Source organism: Paramormyrops kingsleyae, chromosome 11 (assembly GCF_048594095.1).
Source record: "Paramormyrops kingsleyae isolate MSU_618 chromosome 11, PKINGS_0.4, whole genome shotgun sequence".
Classification (NCBI taxonomy): domain Eukaryota; kingdom Metazoa; phylum Chordata; class Actinopteri; order Osteoglossiformes; family Mormyridae; genus Paramormyrops; species Paramormyrops kingsleyae.
In genome coordinates this window covers 29110253-29128220 of record NC_132807.1, presented here as the reverse complement: position 1 = coordinate 29128220, position 17968 = coordinate 29110253, and the positions used below count along the sequence as shown (strand labels likewise).

At 39.5% G+C, this 17968-nt stretch overlaps 1 protein-coding gene and 1 long non-coding RNA gene across 2 annotated transcripts; one reads left to right on the top strand and one right to left on the bottom strand.

Annotated features, from left to right (window-relative positions):
* Positions 1 to 2272: 2272 nt before the first annotated feature.
* On the bottom strand, positions 2273 to 13097 carry LOC140593471 (uncharacterized). The gene is made up of 2 exons (XR_011993880.1): positions 12859 to 13097; positions 2273 to 2531 (listed from the first exon to the last, which is right to left on the bottom strand). It is a non-coding gene; the product is annotated as an uncharacterized lncRNA (long non-coding RNA).
* Positions 13098 to 13711: 614 nt separating this feature from the next.
* Positions 13712 to 17968, top strand: foxf1 (forkhead box F1). The gene is made up of 2 exons (XM_023790438.2): positions 13712 to 15046; positions 16731 to 17968. Exons 1-2 carry the CDS (start codon positions 14065 to 14067, stop codon positions 16892 to 16894), a joined length of 1146 nt encoding a protein of 381 aa, XP_023646206.1. The 5' UTR covers positions 13712 to 14064; the 3' UTR covers positions 16895 to 17968.

Below are 17968 nucleotides of genomic sequence, written 5' to 3'. Positions count from 1 at the left end.
GTAACAATTTACCATTTACTGTAAGTTAATTTTTTAATTATTGTTTAATTAATTAATTAATGTGTCTGTAAATGTGTGTTCTTTCTTGGCTTTTTATACAAATTTTAGATATAAAAAAAGATCCCCAAAGTGTGCAAAAATTACTGCTTGGAACAAGTGAATGCATGTTCTTACACCATTTGCCTATTTACAAATAAATATTCATGTATTATATTATCTGTATGTTGTAGGGAGACCTCAAGTCAGAGAAGGAGACTGTTTTTCCAAATGCATGACAAGCAGAAAGTCAGCTGCAGTGCTTTTCCACATTTCCTGTACCGAGACGTCGACTGAAGCACACACATGTCGGACAGCTTCTGCAGTGCAAGAGGCTGAGATGCTACAATATGCCTTTGATGTGCGTGTGTGTGTGTGTGTCTGTGTGTGTGTGTGTGTGTGTGTGTGTGTGTGTGTCTGTGTGTGCGTGTGCGTGTTGTGTATTATACATCTGCTGGCAGCTGGATGTTTGACGATGCCGGGATATGCCTTTTGAGTTTCCGTTTTCCATGTTTTACAGATCATTATTACAGAGCCCTTTGTCACACTTACCTCCCCCTGTCACTCAAGTGACTGGCCACTGATTCTGCACCACGGCATTCACCTCTGAGTCCAGCTACACCACATACTAGCTACATTCCTTGTTGAATTTTTAATTTTCAAACCTTGTGACTCAGCTGGAGCAAAAGCAACAGTGGAGCGATATGTTAAATGCCTGCACTAATTTTCCCTCAAATATTGAAGCCATCACCAAGGAAGTGTTGTAACACTGACAGGGAAAATATTAAGTGATGAATAGTGCGACTCCTGAAGTATGTCACTATCACGCACAGCCAGGTGCTCACTGGATCAAAACCGGACTCCGTTATGAAAGGACTCAGTTTCCTGTTAGATGACAGGGACATGATCACTGACAGCCGATGCTCTACATGGGTAATTCATGTCCCAGTAACATAAGAGGAAGCAGACCAAGCCCACAGCTCTACACGCTCAACATGCTTTTTGCATTTTTTCAAAATTTTTTCCAAATGCCTTTGAAAATGCAATCCTTACTTTTTTGAATCAATAATCATACACAGACCAGCTCAGATTTTATCAGAGAAAAATTATCTCCCATTGCAATGAAAAATAAGTATAAGCAATACAAGTAAAAATTTTTAAGTACACACAATTTAATTTATACATGTGTATTTTCTTAAGGGACTCCTGCTGGAAATAAACAGCTTTTTGAAACCTTTAATTATAGTGAAATTTTAGTCCCTTCCCTAGAATGAAGGAGTTTCAGAAACAGCTGCGGTGGTTGCTGATTATTTAATAACACGTTGATAAACATGGCTATCAATCAACCGCCCTGCCATACCTTTCAATTCATGGGGATCGCTAAGCAGTCTAAGCTGCCGACTCTCTCATTGAAGGTGCAGGGGGATTCGCTTCCAGGCCGGAGATCCTATCCTAGGTAACACAACCTACTCTGGTGCTTCCAGTACAATGCTGAAGATGCATCACTATGCTGGCTGCAGACGCGTCCTTTGGAATGACATCACATTTCGGACACATGTTCCGGCAAAGACGTGTATCTGTATATTTCCCACAGGGATCCCACCAGAGTTAATAAAGCCTGCAGCTCCACATTCGTCCCCACAGTAAACAAAGCTGAAGCCCATTCTGACGCTTCATAACATGTGCTCCGTGTGTGTTCCCAGATAGAAGCTATTTGAATGAGTCAAATCAAATTTAATGCTTGAAATGAAGGCATCGAGATATTGTGGAGATAGAGAAACAGAACAGCTATTTTTCAGAAAACCTTCACGCTCACAGAAGGCGCCTAAGTGAAGAAATGGAAGAACGAGACCCATTAAATACCCGAGGTGAATGTCTAGCAGTCTGCATGGGACGTGTCTTCCTGGGTCTGCACACAGGCGAGCAGTGATGCTAGGTGTAGACATAGTGACATAGACCAGCGAGAAGTTCATATAAAAGCAGGTTAAACCGGGTTCACTTAGAGTCACACCCATAAAACACTCCTGCAGAGAAAAAAAAAAGTTTTGCACAGCAGAAAGTTTGAACATATGTTTGGTTTATACACATTCATGGGTTTTGTCAAGCATGGTGTAAGGTTAGTACTTGACAACGCGGATGCTAGATTACTATTGTCACAGTCGAGAACATACTTTTCATACTTGTGTGATCCATACACTTCTGAAACAATTTGGCATAAAAATGTAAAAATACACAGTTTTGACATTACATTGAAACAGACTTTTATTTATATCTGATATCTCTTTCATAGAAAAACAGTGAGATTTATACAGACGGCGCACATAAGCAGATAAACTAGTCAAATTCAAAAATGTACAGGAGCAAAGCTGATGAACTGACAAATTTTCGCAGTGTTATTGTTCCAAATCTCCCCCGATTCTGCACCTCTCACTCTTTTCCTTCCTGGTATCATCGTAGCAGAAAAAGGCCCTGGATGTCTGTATGACGTCGGTCACCTGATGCAAAGAAAATAAGGATGAACACAGAAATACAACGCATTTTACTTTAGTAATTTAATAGAAATATAATAGATGTTCAGATTAAAATAGGATTATATGTGACTGCTGATGTTATATGCAGGGACTATAAAACATTATGGATGGTTTTAGGACTACAAGCATAATGCCTTTTGTAGTGTGCATTCATAGGTAGTGTGTAGAGATCACCAGCCGTGTGTTTTATGTCTGTCTGGGATCTTCACCAAACTGGTCCTAAATTAACCCCCCATAAGATACACCAATGTGAATGAAAACAGTGCCGAAAGCCAAAAGGACCAGGCTACACTGCTGTGTTTTGTTGGGACCTAAAAGTGGGGCGGGAGGGGGGGTCAATTCATGACTTTCAAACAGTTTCAAACAAAACGGGGCCTGCGAATTGCAAAGATCCTGGATGAAAGAGCAGCCCGTGTGTGTCGTGAAGGCGTGGGTGAATGCGACAGGAGCTGCCCGTGTGTGTCGTGTAGGCGTGGGTGAATGCGACAGGAAGCGGCGCAGCTGCCATTGAGCTTGTAAAATGCGACCTATCCTGTTCCATTCAGTGGCAGATTGATTTTCAAGTAACAAAAGTCCCCTCATACGCCGAGCAGCTTTTTCTGGGGAACGGCACCTTTATGGAGGAATTTCTCCAAAGACCTTGATGAGCAATTTGACCTCCTGCAAGCTGTGTTTTTCAGGGAGATTTGTGCCACTTCCCCTTAGGTTTACATCTGACCAAGGGCCAATCTCAGCCTAGTATCAATCTCAGTCTAGTATCAATCTCAGCCTAGTATCAATCTCAGTCTAGTATCAATCTCAGCCTAGTATCAATCTCAGTCTAGTATCAATCTCAGCCTAGTATCAATCTCAGCCTAGTATCAATCTCAGTCTAGTATCAATCTCAGCCTAGTATCAATCTCAGCCTCGTATCAATCTCAGCCTCGTATCAATCTCAGCCTAGTATCAATCTCAGCCTCGTATCAATCTCAGCCTAGTATCAATCTCAGCCAAGTATCAGTCTCAGCCTCGTATCAATCTCAGCCTAGTATCAATCTCAGCCTAGTATCAGTCTCAGCCTCGTATCAATCTCAGCCTAGTATCAATCTCAGCCAAGTATCAGTCTCAGCCTAGTATCAATCTCAGCCTAGTATCAGTCTCAGCCTCGTATCAATCTCAGCCTAGTATCAGTCTCAGCCTCGTATCAATCTCAGCCTAGTATCAGTCTCAGCCTAGTATCAGTCTCAGCCTAGTATCAGTCTCAGCCTCGTATCAATCTCAGCCTAGTATCAATCTCAGCCTAGTATCAATCTCACCACTGTCCTGTGGCTCTTTTTCCATTTTTCCATTTCCACTGTTATAGACCAGGCAGCGGAAAGAGACCTGGGCAGGTGGAAGCAGAAAAGCCTCTGGATGCTCTCAAAGCAGGCAGCCTGTGAGACTCACTAAGCCTGGGCTCCGGCCCGAAACCAGGAGCCATCCTTAGAGGGTCTGCCTGACAGCTCGAAACGCTGCCCTCCATCACACTACAGGACCGCAGAAACCAAGACGGATGAACGCCACTCTGCTCAGGAAGTTGTAATCCCTTTGCACTGGCATAAGTACCCTTTTACACAGGGCAGAAAGTGCATGATGCCATTTTCTGCTTACCTGAAATGCAATGAATAGGAACAAATAAACCCCAACAGAATAATTCAATCCAGGGCCTTCAGTTGTGTCCAGATGCAGTCATGTGACTATGACCCAGCACTTGGTCCAGTCTAACACTTACTGACATCTCCCTGAAGCCAATGCCTCTCTGTTGGGATGAACGTTATCGATGTTCTGCATTTGTTAAAGGTGAATTACATGAAAATATTTCTTCACCAAGGCTTTTAGTTAACTGCTCACTTGATGACCTTTGGGTCTGTCTGTTTACTTGCAGAGATGTAGGACTGTGTAATGGGGCCGTCCTCATCATCTCCAGCCCAGCCAAATCCTGCATGCCGGCGGCTAATGCCAGACTGCGCTCTCTCTGGAGCACTCCAGCAGCCTGAGACAGACTGCCCCGACACCCACTCACCCCAAACAGCCTGAGACAGACTGCCCCGACACCCACTCACCCCAAACAGCCTGAGACAGACTGCCCCGACACCCACTCACCCCAAACAGCCTGAGACAGACTGCCCCGACACCCACTCACCCCAAACAGCCTGAGACAGACTGCCCCGACACCCACTCACCCCAAATCACAATCATAAACTCCGTGCCAGCCGCCTCCCCGTCACTTAATGCCAGTTTGATATGATGCATCACCAGGACTCCCAGCACTCGGGAACCATCTTCCTTTTCTTTCCCACTTGTCCCCTTGCGATCCAAAGACTGGGCCAATTGCACCCCAGGCCTGAATCAGATTCTTACAATCAATTACCAGTCACAGAAGATACAACCCAGTTCAGCAAAACAGCAATCAAACCAAGGGCTGGTAAGAGGGCTTCTTCCTTGGCATGCCCACCCCCCCAGCACCAGTCTCCTCCCACAAACCCAATTAGCGGTCAGTCGTAGGTGGGTGCTTTCGGGATTAAAATAGCAGTGTAGTATCTGAGACAGAAAAAAGAAAAAGGGGACTCAGAAAATACGCAGTTGGGGAGACACGTTTCCTATTGTTATTTATTACTGCTTATATCCATCTCTACAGAAAAATAGTCGACTTTAGCGGGCAGATGAGCGTTTCTCCTTTGCTTTCCCTTCCTACATATTAACTGCTTGAAAAAAAAGAGAGAGATGAGGTTGTACAGCTTCCGGTCGGACTTGCGCCTGCAAGTTGTTTTTTCGCTAGACCTATAATGACGAGAATAGGACGCTTAGCAATTGAAGAGGCAAACAAACAAAGTGCAATCATTTCCCTGACCGTATCCCTAAGCACGTTCTGTGATTAAGGGACTGTGCGCAGTGTTGGAGAAGGAAAATGGCAGTTCCGCGCTTTATGGGAAGAAATGATACTGACGCGAATGTTTTCAAACGTAGTCTAGGTCTCAATTATAATTAGTGCTGTGGACAGCGCCTTCAGACAGCCTGGGATTAACCTCTGAGGAGCAACTGATAAATTCTTTAGTTAACCTTTTCCTTCTAGTAGAAATAAAGAAGGAAATTATTGCCTTTGGTCAAGCTGATTCTACCTGTTCGTTGTTCACTCAAGAAAAGGCTGCATTATTGCAGTGGCGCTAAAACATTCATTTTCAACAAGAAAACAACGACAGATTGCTAAAACGTGATAGGCCCATCTTATTTAAGCACTAAGGCTAGTGTCACTGTCACAAGGAACACTTGTTGGCTTTTTGTGTGGCAATACATCTTGCTGGAATAGCAAGAGCCAAAATCAGCGGGGACAAAGCCCACCCTGACAACAACCTCTTTACCAGGCTGAGGTCTGGAAAGCGCTTCTGCTGTCTCTCGGTGGAAATTGAGAGTCGCAGAAGGAGCTTTACCCTTCAGCTATAACATTACTTAATATTTAATCGACGGATATAATTCAAGAGTTGCTCCTTATTTACGCGCCTCACACTTTATTCGAAATGCGCTTCACATCGCTGGTCTTTTTTCAGTGTAATTTTCTGTTCCTTATTTGTTACATTCAGGTATTTATTACATTGTTACTTTTGATGTCTTATTGCATCGACAATTTTTATTATGGCGGAGTTTCCCACCTTGCATTTCATTGGAGGTTATGTGAAAAAACCTTTTAGTCCCTTGAACCGTTAAGAAAGATGACGTGAAATCTTTCAACTACGTTTCCGTTTTATTTTGGTAAAGGTGATGTGTATCGGAGTCCTCTTGCAAACCATGACATTAACCGCAATGCCCTGTATGACATGTACTATGTTTTAGAAGAGCTTGTTATTAGTAGCAGACGTTTCCATAGGGGGCATTAATGTAGCCTATTCCTTACGATTCATTAATGTACAGCTACTCCTTACGATTCATTAATGTATAGGCTTACATAGTATATATGTTTGCTGCGCTGTCTTAATGATCCACAAAAACGGTTGATGGTTTGGACAAAAGAGTGTTTCATCTGCTACTTGTTTATCACCTCAATAAGTTCTGTCCTGTTATGATAATTGCCCTTTCAGCTATTAAAAGTATAATACAAATTAATTATAATAATTCCTTGTATTTCTGTATGAAATTATTCCCAAGAAATTAACGTGAAAAACAGGCAAGCTCCCATATTAAACTGCATTATAACATAGGGTGATTACAATACGAGTTAAGCTGGCATTTTTGTCTCATTCATAACTGCTCAATAATTTCTTATTCATTATTTTAGTTGTATTTTTTCTGAATTGTTTTGCACCGAAAATTTTAAAAGGCTGCAGTCTTTATACAACAAATATTAATTAATATGGGAAAAGAACATTCCTACAAAATATGGAAAACAGCATTTAGGCTTATTAAACAGTTAAACAGGCTATAATTTTATTATGCATATATTTGGATCAAACATTAAGATACAGTACTGAAAATGTAAATCAGTTTTAAAAATCATTTATGATGAACTGCATTAAAATACAGATGAATTGAATAAAATGTTGAAACACAAAGCAGGTTCCTCTCGGGTAGCGCTCAAATCCGGGCCGGTATTCCCGGTCAGGATGGTTATAAAACGTCCTCACTTCGAATATTTAATAGCATAAATTTAATGTTTGATGTTATATTGAAATTTTATATTTCTTTGATTTACAATTGTAATTTTTGTCTGTGCAAAATTATAATATACAATATTATCACATTCCTGGGTGTAGTCAATTTGTTGTTTTGAAGAAAGCCTTTGAAATATTACAACCACAGACAAAAAGCATTGTTTTAAGAGCTGAAAACATGCACGACTTGTTCATTTCTTTAAAACGAATGCAACACTGTACAGTATTTCTCCAATATGTAATACCAATACCAATTTATTTATAAAGCACTTATAAAAACAACCCCTTGGCCGACCAAAGTGCTGTACATCATATAACAAATACATTGTTCATCTTTGCATATATTTCCCCTCAGGTATCCGATAATATAGCCCGAAACAGCAACAAAAGCAGACCCTCAGATCTTTTTATTGTTTAATATTCTCTTGAGGTGTTTTAAAATACCCTAAATACATTTGTGAGAACGCATTTAACGTTTCACTGAGGTTTTTAGAAGTCTGTAATCGAGTTGCGAAGAAAAAATATCAGCGTCAATCCACGCATATAAGAGAAAAGCCAAATATGTTCTGTACCAGCTTTATGAGTTATATAGCCAATTAGTTTCACACGTTTTCAAAGACATTTGCATTAGGTGCTAGCCTATTAAGCGATGTATTTCTGGAAAATAGCGTTTGTCCTAAAAGAAAACGACTCAGATATGACTGTGTCCTCACCTATCATTTAGCTTGTACTGTACATTGGTATTTTAATCAACTCACTTAGGTGAAACGTTTTACATTTAAGCATTACTAATATTCATATAACCGTATTTCTGTTAGGTAAGAGATGTTAATCCTATGACCTGTTTAAAATGTTAAGAGTCAAAATAAGCAGACGCCCAAAGGTGCAAAACGTTCGAACTAGCTGCGGAGCTCCCAAAATCAAACCCGGTTTTCCATTTACTCTTGAGCAAGTAATACATCGTAATATTCGTTCAAATCCCCCGATATACACCAGTGAATGGGCCTATGGCGACAATCGCCAGAAATATTAAAAAGTCGTAAAGGACAATTTCGGCGCTGTTGATTACACGAGACGGTGGGTCTCACATCTACACAGTTCAAATCAATCTAGCAGCTGAATGAGTGCAATCAGTGGTCTGTTTGTAATCCCATCCATTTTCATTAACATAAACACCACTTGAACAAAAATATACACGGCCACCTACGAAGTAAAAGAAAGTGATGAGGAAGTACCCTTTTCTATTTTATACTGTTTTCAATTAAACGACAATGTTGTAGCCTCGATGATGCATGTAGCTAACACTCTGATTGTGTGTTGGACCTAAATTGACCCCATTTTCTTTCTAATATACCAAGAATGTGCAGACTTGACGAAAACTCATAAAATATGGCGACTGATAAAAGATTAAGAGGCTGAGATATGCGGTGTCTTAATTGCGTTTATTGGTCTTGGAGAGCCAGTGACTGAATAGTGGGCGTTACCACAATAGGTCACGTCAATAACCGTGAATTATTCATTATAACGCATCACATTTGTGTAGGTAAAATTAATAGCATATAATAGCATATCGCGCACATAAATACATAGAAATAAATAACACTTAATTTTAATTATTTTATCAATATTCAGCAACAAAACTAGTTTTACTAGTTTTAAAATGAAGAGGATGGTGTCTAAATTTATTTAATATATTTAATCGTGATAATTTAACGATCAACTATAAACCATTAAATGATTATTAATCGTCGTTATTTTTAATGATTCCATACCTCTCGCTGCATATGAAATAGACTCTGGGTTAAAAAGAAACTGAATCAGACGCAGGTGTCCTGTTTGTATTTACGTTTGCAACGAGTTTCGCGAATTTAAGCTAGCTTATCAAATTCTGATGTTGGTGTCCAAATGGACCCGTCTTTTCTTTTGACTTTATTCGCTAGTTGTATTTTCGTTCCTACATTTTGTCCCGGGAAAAGCAACATTTCATTTCATGTGTAGAAACAGTTTCGAAAGTCTTTTCCACATTTCATTATTTATGTCATTTGCGATCAATAATTCAGGATTTTCTGCTGTTATTCAGACATCCTAAGTCATGCACAGCGAACATGCATCCCAAACATTTAATGCATTGTAGCTATTCCAAGACAGGACCTTCTGTCATATTTACAATATTTTTTGTCATTCATTTTTTCCGGACAGATTCAGTCTTGCCTTCGCTCGCATTTTATCACATTTATCTTAAACGCATATTCGTAAATTAAACACCATTTTCCTACAAGTGCTCCCTTTCCTATCACAACCTTGGTATATGTAATCAGTTCGATTTTCAGACAAATCACAACCAAATTTATACCTGCAACTATCCCTTGATAATTCACGTAGGCCTACTTATATCTCAATTATTTCATTACATCATGTATTTATTTATAGGATAATTACCTCAAAAATAAGTTTGAAACGGAATAAAATAAAATAAACCAAATAGGGTCCACAGGTTCTATTTTAACTCCAGCTTGGCCTGTAAGCTAACGCACCCACCATAACCACGTTTTCTATTTATGTTTTAAAAAATCACTATCCAGTAATGGGCCTACTGTCAATAATAGCGTTAGGAAAAAATATCAGAAATAGGACGCCGTTCCAAATTATTTGTTTGTTTAAACTGTTTACATATATAGGCCTGCACAGAGTGAATAACTGTTTTGCGCATTTTTTAAGAAGCAATTATGCGGAACTGGATGTAGATGAAGCAGGATTGCTTTGTTGACACCATACTACCAAACGTCAGCTGACAAGGTGTGGTGTCCATAAGCGATGTCACACGTACGACAGGAGACTTTAAACTGTAGCATAACTCCACTGAAAGAAAACCAAGCGACTGACTAAGGTTGTGGATAAACCTACAATTACACTCTATGCCCAAAACAAAACAACGTAGACAAACTATATGTGGGTTCAGCCGTACTGCGTTTGGCACTGATTGTAGTTAAACGCGCGCCCATTCTTAGAGAAACAATTATCTGCTGCCGGTGCTTAAATCCTGGCCTTTAGAAAGAAATCACCTAAATGTAGGTAACTGAAAACGTGTATAAACTGCGAGGCGGAATTGTCATAAAATTCCCGAAACAGATAGCAACTAAATAATATAGTTGTGCATTATATACAGAATTGCGGAAAATGTGTAATATTTTTCTATATATCCGGGAAAAAATAACATGTTTTTGCGAAATGCACGTGTCAAAGCTTTATTGACCTTTGGAGCCAGTCATATAGCGTCGTGTTTTTATTTGCTTAATGTTTTTGGTCTAAAGAGATTAAGGTAAAATAACCCTTTAATAAAAATAGCAGACAGGCAACGTGGGGTCAGCCCGCTTGTTTTACACCATCGCCCGCGTTTGTGACTAGCACAGGGAAAGTCACATGGTGAAGAATCCTCCGGCCGAAGCGGCTGTGAATTCCGAGGGATGCATCGCTGTCAAATATTTCATTGAAAGACGTCATGGAAAATGTGCGCGCATAACGGTCAGGGCCAATTGGAACGAACTAAACACGAAACGTAAAGACAAAAAGGGAATAATTTAGTTGCGGCCATAAAAGTCCGTCCTCATAACTTTATTACCACTGACCAAATGTATACTTTTGTGGGTTTCTAGGAACAGCTAAAACTGCACACCTTCCTTCCTTTAATAACATTACGAAGGTGTAAATCTGAGTGAAGGCTTGTTTCTGCCATAACACAGATTAAACTAGACGCCGTATTTTATACATCCAACAACTGAAGGAGCTGGGCGGCGTTTTCTGAAATTACCGCAACAAAATTAGTCATGGCGGTTGAATCGAATCAGATCTTCAGCTAGTATCGTGAATAAACCGGAAACAAATTTATGATACTTCTTGTCACAATACTCCTTTGGATAATGATTTGATATGCGTTGACTTGGGAAAATTTTATTTAAATCCAAAAATACTTAAAATAAAGGAACTAGCAATACTCTATAAAGTCAATTTAAAATAAAACTTGTGTGGCAGTACTGTTATTTATTGGTACTCCGCAAATACCGTAATTGGTACTCCGCATATACCGTAAGTTGCCGTGCAGAGTGACCATAAAACGCTACGCTGTTCTGCCAACACCTTTGACAGGGAACATTTACTCGTTAACAACATGCCAGTCTTCTTTTTTCCACTTTACCACGCTGCAGAATTACTCATGTCACTCCGTCGTCTGGACTGTGTTTAAGGATCAATTCGAAGAATACTTTTGTATTCTAGTGCATGTTGGACCAGTAGAGTGCTGAAGGCGGGCGACTGGGAAAGAGAGCTGGATACTTGCCGCTATGGTGTGTAGGAACAAGCCTATGCTTGGAATGAAGTCATCAACGTTAATTAAACGCAGAGGAGAGTAGGCTGGCGCGCGCCTCTCCTCCGTTGCGCAGTGGGTGGTCCGTTCCTCTGATAAATTTGTGGGCCCCCTTCCAACCGGGCGCCCGCTGTACCGGCTGGTTAAAACAATACTACCTATATACACTTCTGTTCTTGGGTTACTAATTCAGAATCTCCATTGCCAAACCTTCAACGTACAAAGTTCATAAAGTAGATTGGTACAATTAGATTTTATTCCCTTTGAGGCAATACATCTTAAATAATAAAATACACTTCGCTGAAAATGTGAAAACGCGCATTTTCAATAAACATACATTGTTAATGCAATTTTAAACTGTTTGCGATCATTTAGGTAACATATAATAAAACAATAGCCGTAATTGATTGCAAAAGAATATATAGGGCTATATTTTCTAATATGATAATAGCCATTCAATAAAACGATTGTTTTGATACCATATTTGTATGAAATTAAAATGTATCGATGTAATTTGATAATAGTGGAACGATCTCATTTACCCTAATTCACAATTTAAGTTTTTTTCTGCTGCTTGAAATTTCGTAACCACTCTTCTGACAACAACCTGAAAATATTGCTTTATTAAATTTATCGTTCTAATCGGTTACCTATAGTTTTCAGATGTAAATTCTCACAACAATGAGCACGTCCCTAAACGAGTTGACCAAAAGGTCTATCCTCAGAGAAGAAACAAAACAGACTAGCTTTGTATCGGGTTTGTTAATCTAGGACTTTGTGTTAATTAATTACGACATTCCATTCTCACCTAATTATAGTAAATAATGGTTTGTTTAATATTTAGCATTAACCTAATGCAGCATAACACAGCTCTGAGCGTGTTGGTTCGTGTTGTGTTTCTCTAAGGTATAAGAGAACGACCTTCCACAGCACCGAATTATAATGCTTAGTTTAAAATGAAAGGGACAAAATGAAATTTTGTAAAGGCTCGCATGAACAAATACGGTAGAGTCGGGATGCTCCTTAATTTGTACTGTAGGCAATTGTTGTTTTTTACGTTTTGTTGTAATACAGGGAAAAAAACTTGCTTAGTCCGAAATAACGTCAAACCAGGAATTAGCGCTAATAAGCGGTTCAGTTCTTCAGATGCAACCTATTGCCTAATTTGACGACTGATGTTACACGTTTGCTCAGTCGACCGGGAGCCTTTAAAAACCACGTCAGTCTTAAACATTTTAATTTTATTATATATTACTGACAAAGAACTTGCCTTAATCAGAGGAATACACTGATGAAAAAAGATCAGCGACGGCGGCGGACTCGTCTTCCAGCGTCCCGGCGCCAGAAGTGAGGGACCAGGCTACTTCACCCTGCTCAGGTTCTTCTGATGGAAAATATATTTCGTTAGCAGATCTTTGAGATTATTGAAAAAATATCCAAACAAACGATCTTGTTTAAAACGTACGTGTTCGGAGTATCAGAAAGGAACATAGGCTGATCTAGCTGGCCTTTTGCTTGATTTTTTTTATTTAAAGAAGGCCAGTGAAATGTTTACATTCTGCTGTATAAACATCCTGTGCATGTTCCTGTCTATCTTTAAAAGAAATCAGAAACGTATTTTTAAATTGAAAGTATTCCCTGTTAAATTGCCGCCTATTGGACTAACATTTCAACACATTTCATGTTTAAAATTCATGTCATTTACATGAAGCGTCTTGGAGTTTTCTCTAGTTGAATAATGATAATTCTCATTTTAGCAACAAATAGCTGTTGCTTGTCCTCGCAAAACTAACTGAAACTGATTTTTGGACTTTACAGTTTCTTTCAGTTTATAACTGACATTGATACGTTAATTGTAATTTTATTTCTGTTACAGTGGCATCAGGCAAATAGAGCACGTTTAATTCTGTTTTTAAATATGCCCTTCAGTTATAGTTTTAACAAGCGTGTATTTTGTAATGTTTTGTTATAACAATTATTATTATTTAGCCTTCGCACACATGCCTTTTCAGGAAAATATCTTTGGGATCCTAAGTTTTTTTAAAGCATTCGTATTAGAAATAAAGGCGGGGAGATGTGCGCGAGCGCGTCCCACCCGGCACTTCTGAGTGGGAGGAGACTGGGCGGATTTCTTCTTGCTGTCAAGAGCCTGCAGGACTCTGATGGCAACAGATAAGTAAAAGGCGATCTTCCTGGGAAGAACGAGAGCAGAGCGACGGAGTTGAAAGCCAGTCCCCATGTTTGCCTTTTAACTCTGGACAGTAACACAGGAATTGATGCTTTTACAAAGAAGGACATCTACGAATACGGTGCAAAACGAAAACTTGATTCGTATTTTCATTTTCATTACACCCGTAATTCTCTCTTATACGGTGACGTTTTGCTAAAAGTACCTCTGCCTTTCTTATTTCGCATTAATTTTCCTTTCCCAGTTTTAACTTGAGATTTCAAAGTGTTCCCGTTGCGCCGAGAACTAATGACGGCAGAAGTCCAGCAACCTTCAGCACAAACTCCCGGACAAAGCAGCCCTATGTCTGCAGCCCCGGAAAAAACGAACGGACAGACTTCACTGATGGAGACTGCGTCTTCCACTACTAAACCCAAGAAGACCAATGCTGGAATCCGTCGCCCGGAGAAACCTCCATACTCCTATATTGCGTTAATAGTTATGGCTATCCAAAGTTCCCCAACCAAACGACTGACGCTCAGCGAGATTTACCAGTTTCTCCAAAGCCGCTTCCCATTTTTCAGAGGTTCATATCAAGGATGGAAGAACTCCGTGCGTCACAATTTGTCCCTTAACGAGTGCTTCATCAAGCTGCCCAAGGGGCTCGGCAGACCGGGAAAAGGCCATTACTGGACGATCGACCCCGCCAGTGAGTTCATGTTTGAGGAGGGATCTTTCCGCAGAAGGCCACGGGGTTTCAGGAGAAAATGCCAGGCACTCAAGCCCATGTACAGCATGATGAACGGCCTTGGATTCAACCATCTACCTGAGTCGTACAATTTCCAGGGGACCGGAGGAGCCCTGTCTTGTCCTCCAAACAGTTTATCTTTAGACAGCGGGATTGGGATGATGAACGGACATTTGGCAGGCAACATGGAAGGGATGGGTTTGGCAGGACACTCTGTGTCGCATTTGTCGGCCAACAGTGGACATTCTTATATGGGGAGCTGTACGGGATCCACAGGGGGCGAGTACACTCACCACGACAACTCTGCGTCGCCGCTGCTTCCCGGCGGTGGAGTTATGGATCCTCACCCGGTCTATTCAAGTACGACTTCCGCTTGGGCTCCTAGCGCTTCTGCGTCCTTGAATAACGGCGCTTCTTATATCAAGCAGCAGCCTCTGTCACCTTGCAACCCGGGAGCGAACCCACTGCAGCCGAGCTTGCCAACGCATTCCCTAGACCAGTCATACCTTCATCAGAATGGTCACAGTACCTCCGACTTGCAAGGTATGCGCTATAAAACACAATGAAATACGTGATTCTGTATGCAACGTCTAAGTTTTAACTATACGCAGTTTCATAGTGTTGAAGGAAGCTTAGACTAACGACAACAAAGTTAAATAGAATACAAAACTACAGTCATTTTAATATAATGTTTAAGTGATGACGTAGGCCTATCTCAGATAATCACAGGATCATTGCGGACACTAATTTTTTCAAAGCTGTTACATAGTATACGATAAATAGGCCTATTTTGTATACGTATTTGTACATACCGCTTGAAACTTAGTCAAAACGTTTCTGAAACCGCAATACATTTGTATTTGCACTGGTTTTCAAATGATCTATCGAGGTATTTTCATTAAATTTGAGAAAATCTGACTCATGAATAATCTTTCAACACGATGACATCCGCAAACAATTCCTGTTAATTTATTTGACTGCTAAATTTTTTAATTAAACGTAAGTTTATATGTGCGTATGTCAGGAACCAATTTGCTGTTGTGAATGCATCCACGACATGTATATCTGTTTCCTGTCCCACGATTTGCCGAGTACCCCAGTAAATAACAGACGCAAAGCTTCACCCAGACTTTGTTTTTCTAATAAATACCTTGAAGGTATTAAAAAAAAAAAAAAAAACTTGCGGAAGGCTTCTCCATGGGGAGACGCGTTTATTATGGTGCCAATTCAGTTGTAAGAACAACAATCTGGATCGGCTTTAGCGCGCGGATCCCGCAGTAGTGTGTCCTAAGGGACGCAATCGCGTGTAAAGCAAGCGGCCAATCGCCTGTCAGTTACTGCGGGTTTTGTCTGACGTCGTTACTCCTGCGAACAGCTCAGCTTTAGTCACGCGCAGGTAGCGGCATTATCACGAATAAGACACCGAAATCATTATTCTGATCATTCTAATTAAAATATAACACTGCGTTTTATTCTTGCATTTCACATAAAAGGCAATTAGATAGGTCTAAAATTCGCTACCAACATATCTCTACCAACTAGCGTTGCGCAATTCCATAAAACCTTTTATTCAACCAGGCTAAAACCTGTACATTTTTGTCATAACACACCTTCGCCTTTTTATTGACGTGAGCGTAACAGTAAAATTTAAATTTATTATATTTAGAGTACTACAAATGCAATTATGTAATGTACGGCACAGATTTTTATACGATACCTAATATGACAGTTCAGTTACATATAAAACAAACTGAAAATTATTTAAATCAGATGGAACACTACTATGCAATTATGAAACCGGTACTACGGTTAATGTAGTTTAACTTCTGTTTGAAATATATAGTATTTAAAATATATATATTTTCTCCGTAACAACATGAAAGACAGCTCTTCCTGAGGCAACTTATGCTATTAAAAATGTTGAGCAAAATAAATTTCAAAATATTAAAAATATTTCGTTTTAAATTACCGTTCGTTATTGAGCAATTAAATGCTGTCATTTTGTTTATATTTTTTATCAAATTTAAATAAATAGTTTAATGATGTAGAAATAAAGTGGAGATTGCAATTCACTTACATTAAACTATTTTAACCCGGAAAATGGTGATTTAATCATTAGATTTGTTTTAATTCCATTTACTAATTTTTGAGTTTTGGCCCGAAGCTTTCTTCAGTAATAATTAATGCCTGTGTTGTGTTTTTTTGTATTTTTTTTTTACTTTGTTAGGTATCCCACGATATCATTCTCAGTCGCCTGGCATGTGCGACAGAAAGGACTTCGTTTTCTCTTTCAACGCGATGACATCTTCAGCGATGCATTCGCCGGGCAGCGGGTCATACTATCATCACCAACAAGTCGCGTATCAGGACATCAAGCCCTGCGTGATGTGACGGTCCGCTGGACCGATCTGGCAGTGAATAAGTATCTATCTGTCACTGGTAGGAACTACAATCAGTGTGTACTTTTGCCGTGGTGTAGCAAAGGACTCTGCCCAGTAAAGTGAAGTGGAGCGAACTTCAACTCGCCTCCGAAGGCAAACACACCAAAGTCGGCTACATTGCAAGGAAAAAATTAACAGGACAAAATGTTTAAGGATCGGTACACGAACTACATTTCACGCAAAATAATGGCTTTCTCATGAACCATAAATACTGGTCTCTTCAAATTTACGAAAAACGAAACGAAAGCCTACATTAAAATGAGTAAATATTTGCTATTTAATTTTATGAACCAAATACGTGCCATTCCAAGGTATTGCAGTACAGATGATGATTAGGTGCATTTTAGTCTCCCAAAAAGATTAGGTACTAATTCTGCTGGCGGATGAATACCACTTGAGAACGTTGATTACTTATGAAAAAGACATTATTCTTTGTTATTTGATCTGTTCTATTATAGACAAGAAAAGCTGAATGCGGTGTTACATGATGGATTCGGCTTACTCGATATAGAGAAACTATCCGTTTATAAATACTTTCCCATATGATAAATTATGTCTGGAGGGATATATGGACAATAAGCCATGTTTGACGCATTCAGTGGTTACATATGGACACGATTCTATCAATTCCAGAGAATTATGGCACTTTTTAATTAATACGCAGCGAATTATTTATTCTGCGTAACATTCAATTGTAAAATTATAGCCTTAGTATTAAAATCATACTTTATTGGCAATATTTGCCATGAAGGTTTTGTATTTGATGTAAACGGAAAATGAAGATTATTTGTCACTATTGTCTGTCGTATAGTTCATGTTCCTTTGTGTGTATATATGTATTGACACTCGTATTTTTCTGCACTGCATACATTGTATATGATGTATTGTCTTTCAATGACCATGTTCAAATTCTAGTCTAGTTTGTATATAAACCACATTATTTGTATAAAACTAAACATATTGGCATGCAGTTTGAGGTAAACTGTTAGAAACACCTATAAACAATTGTCTTTTTTTCTTAAAA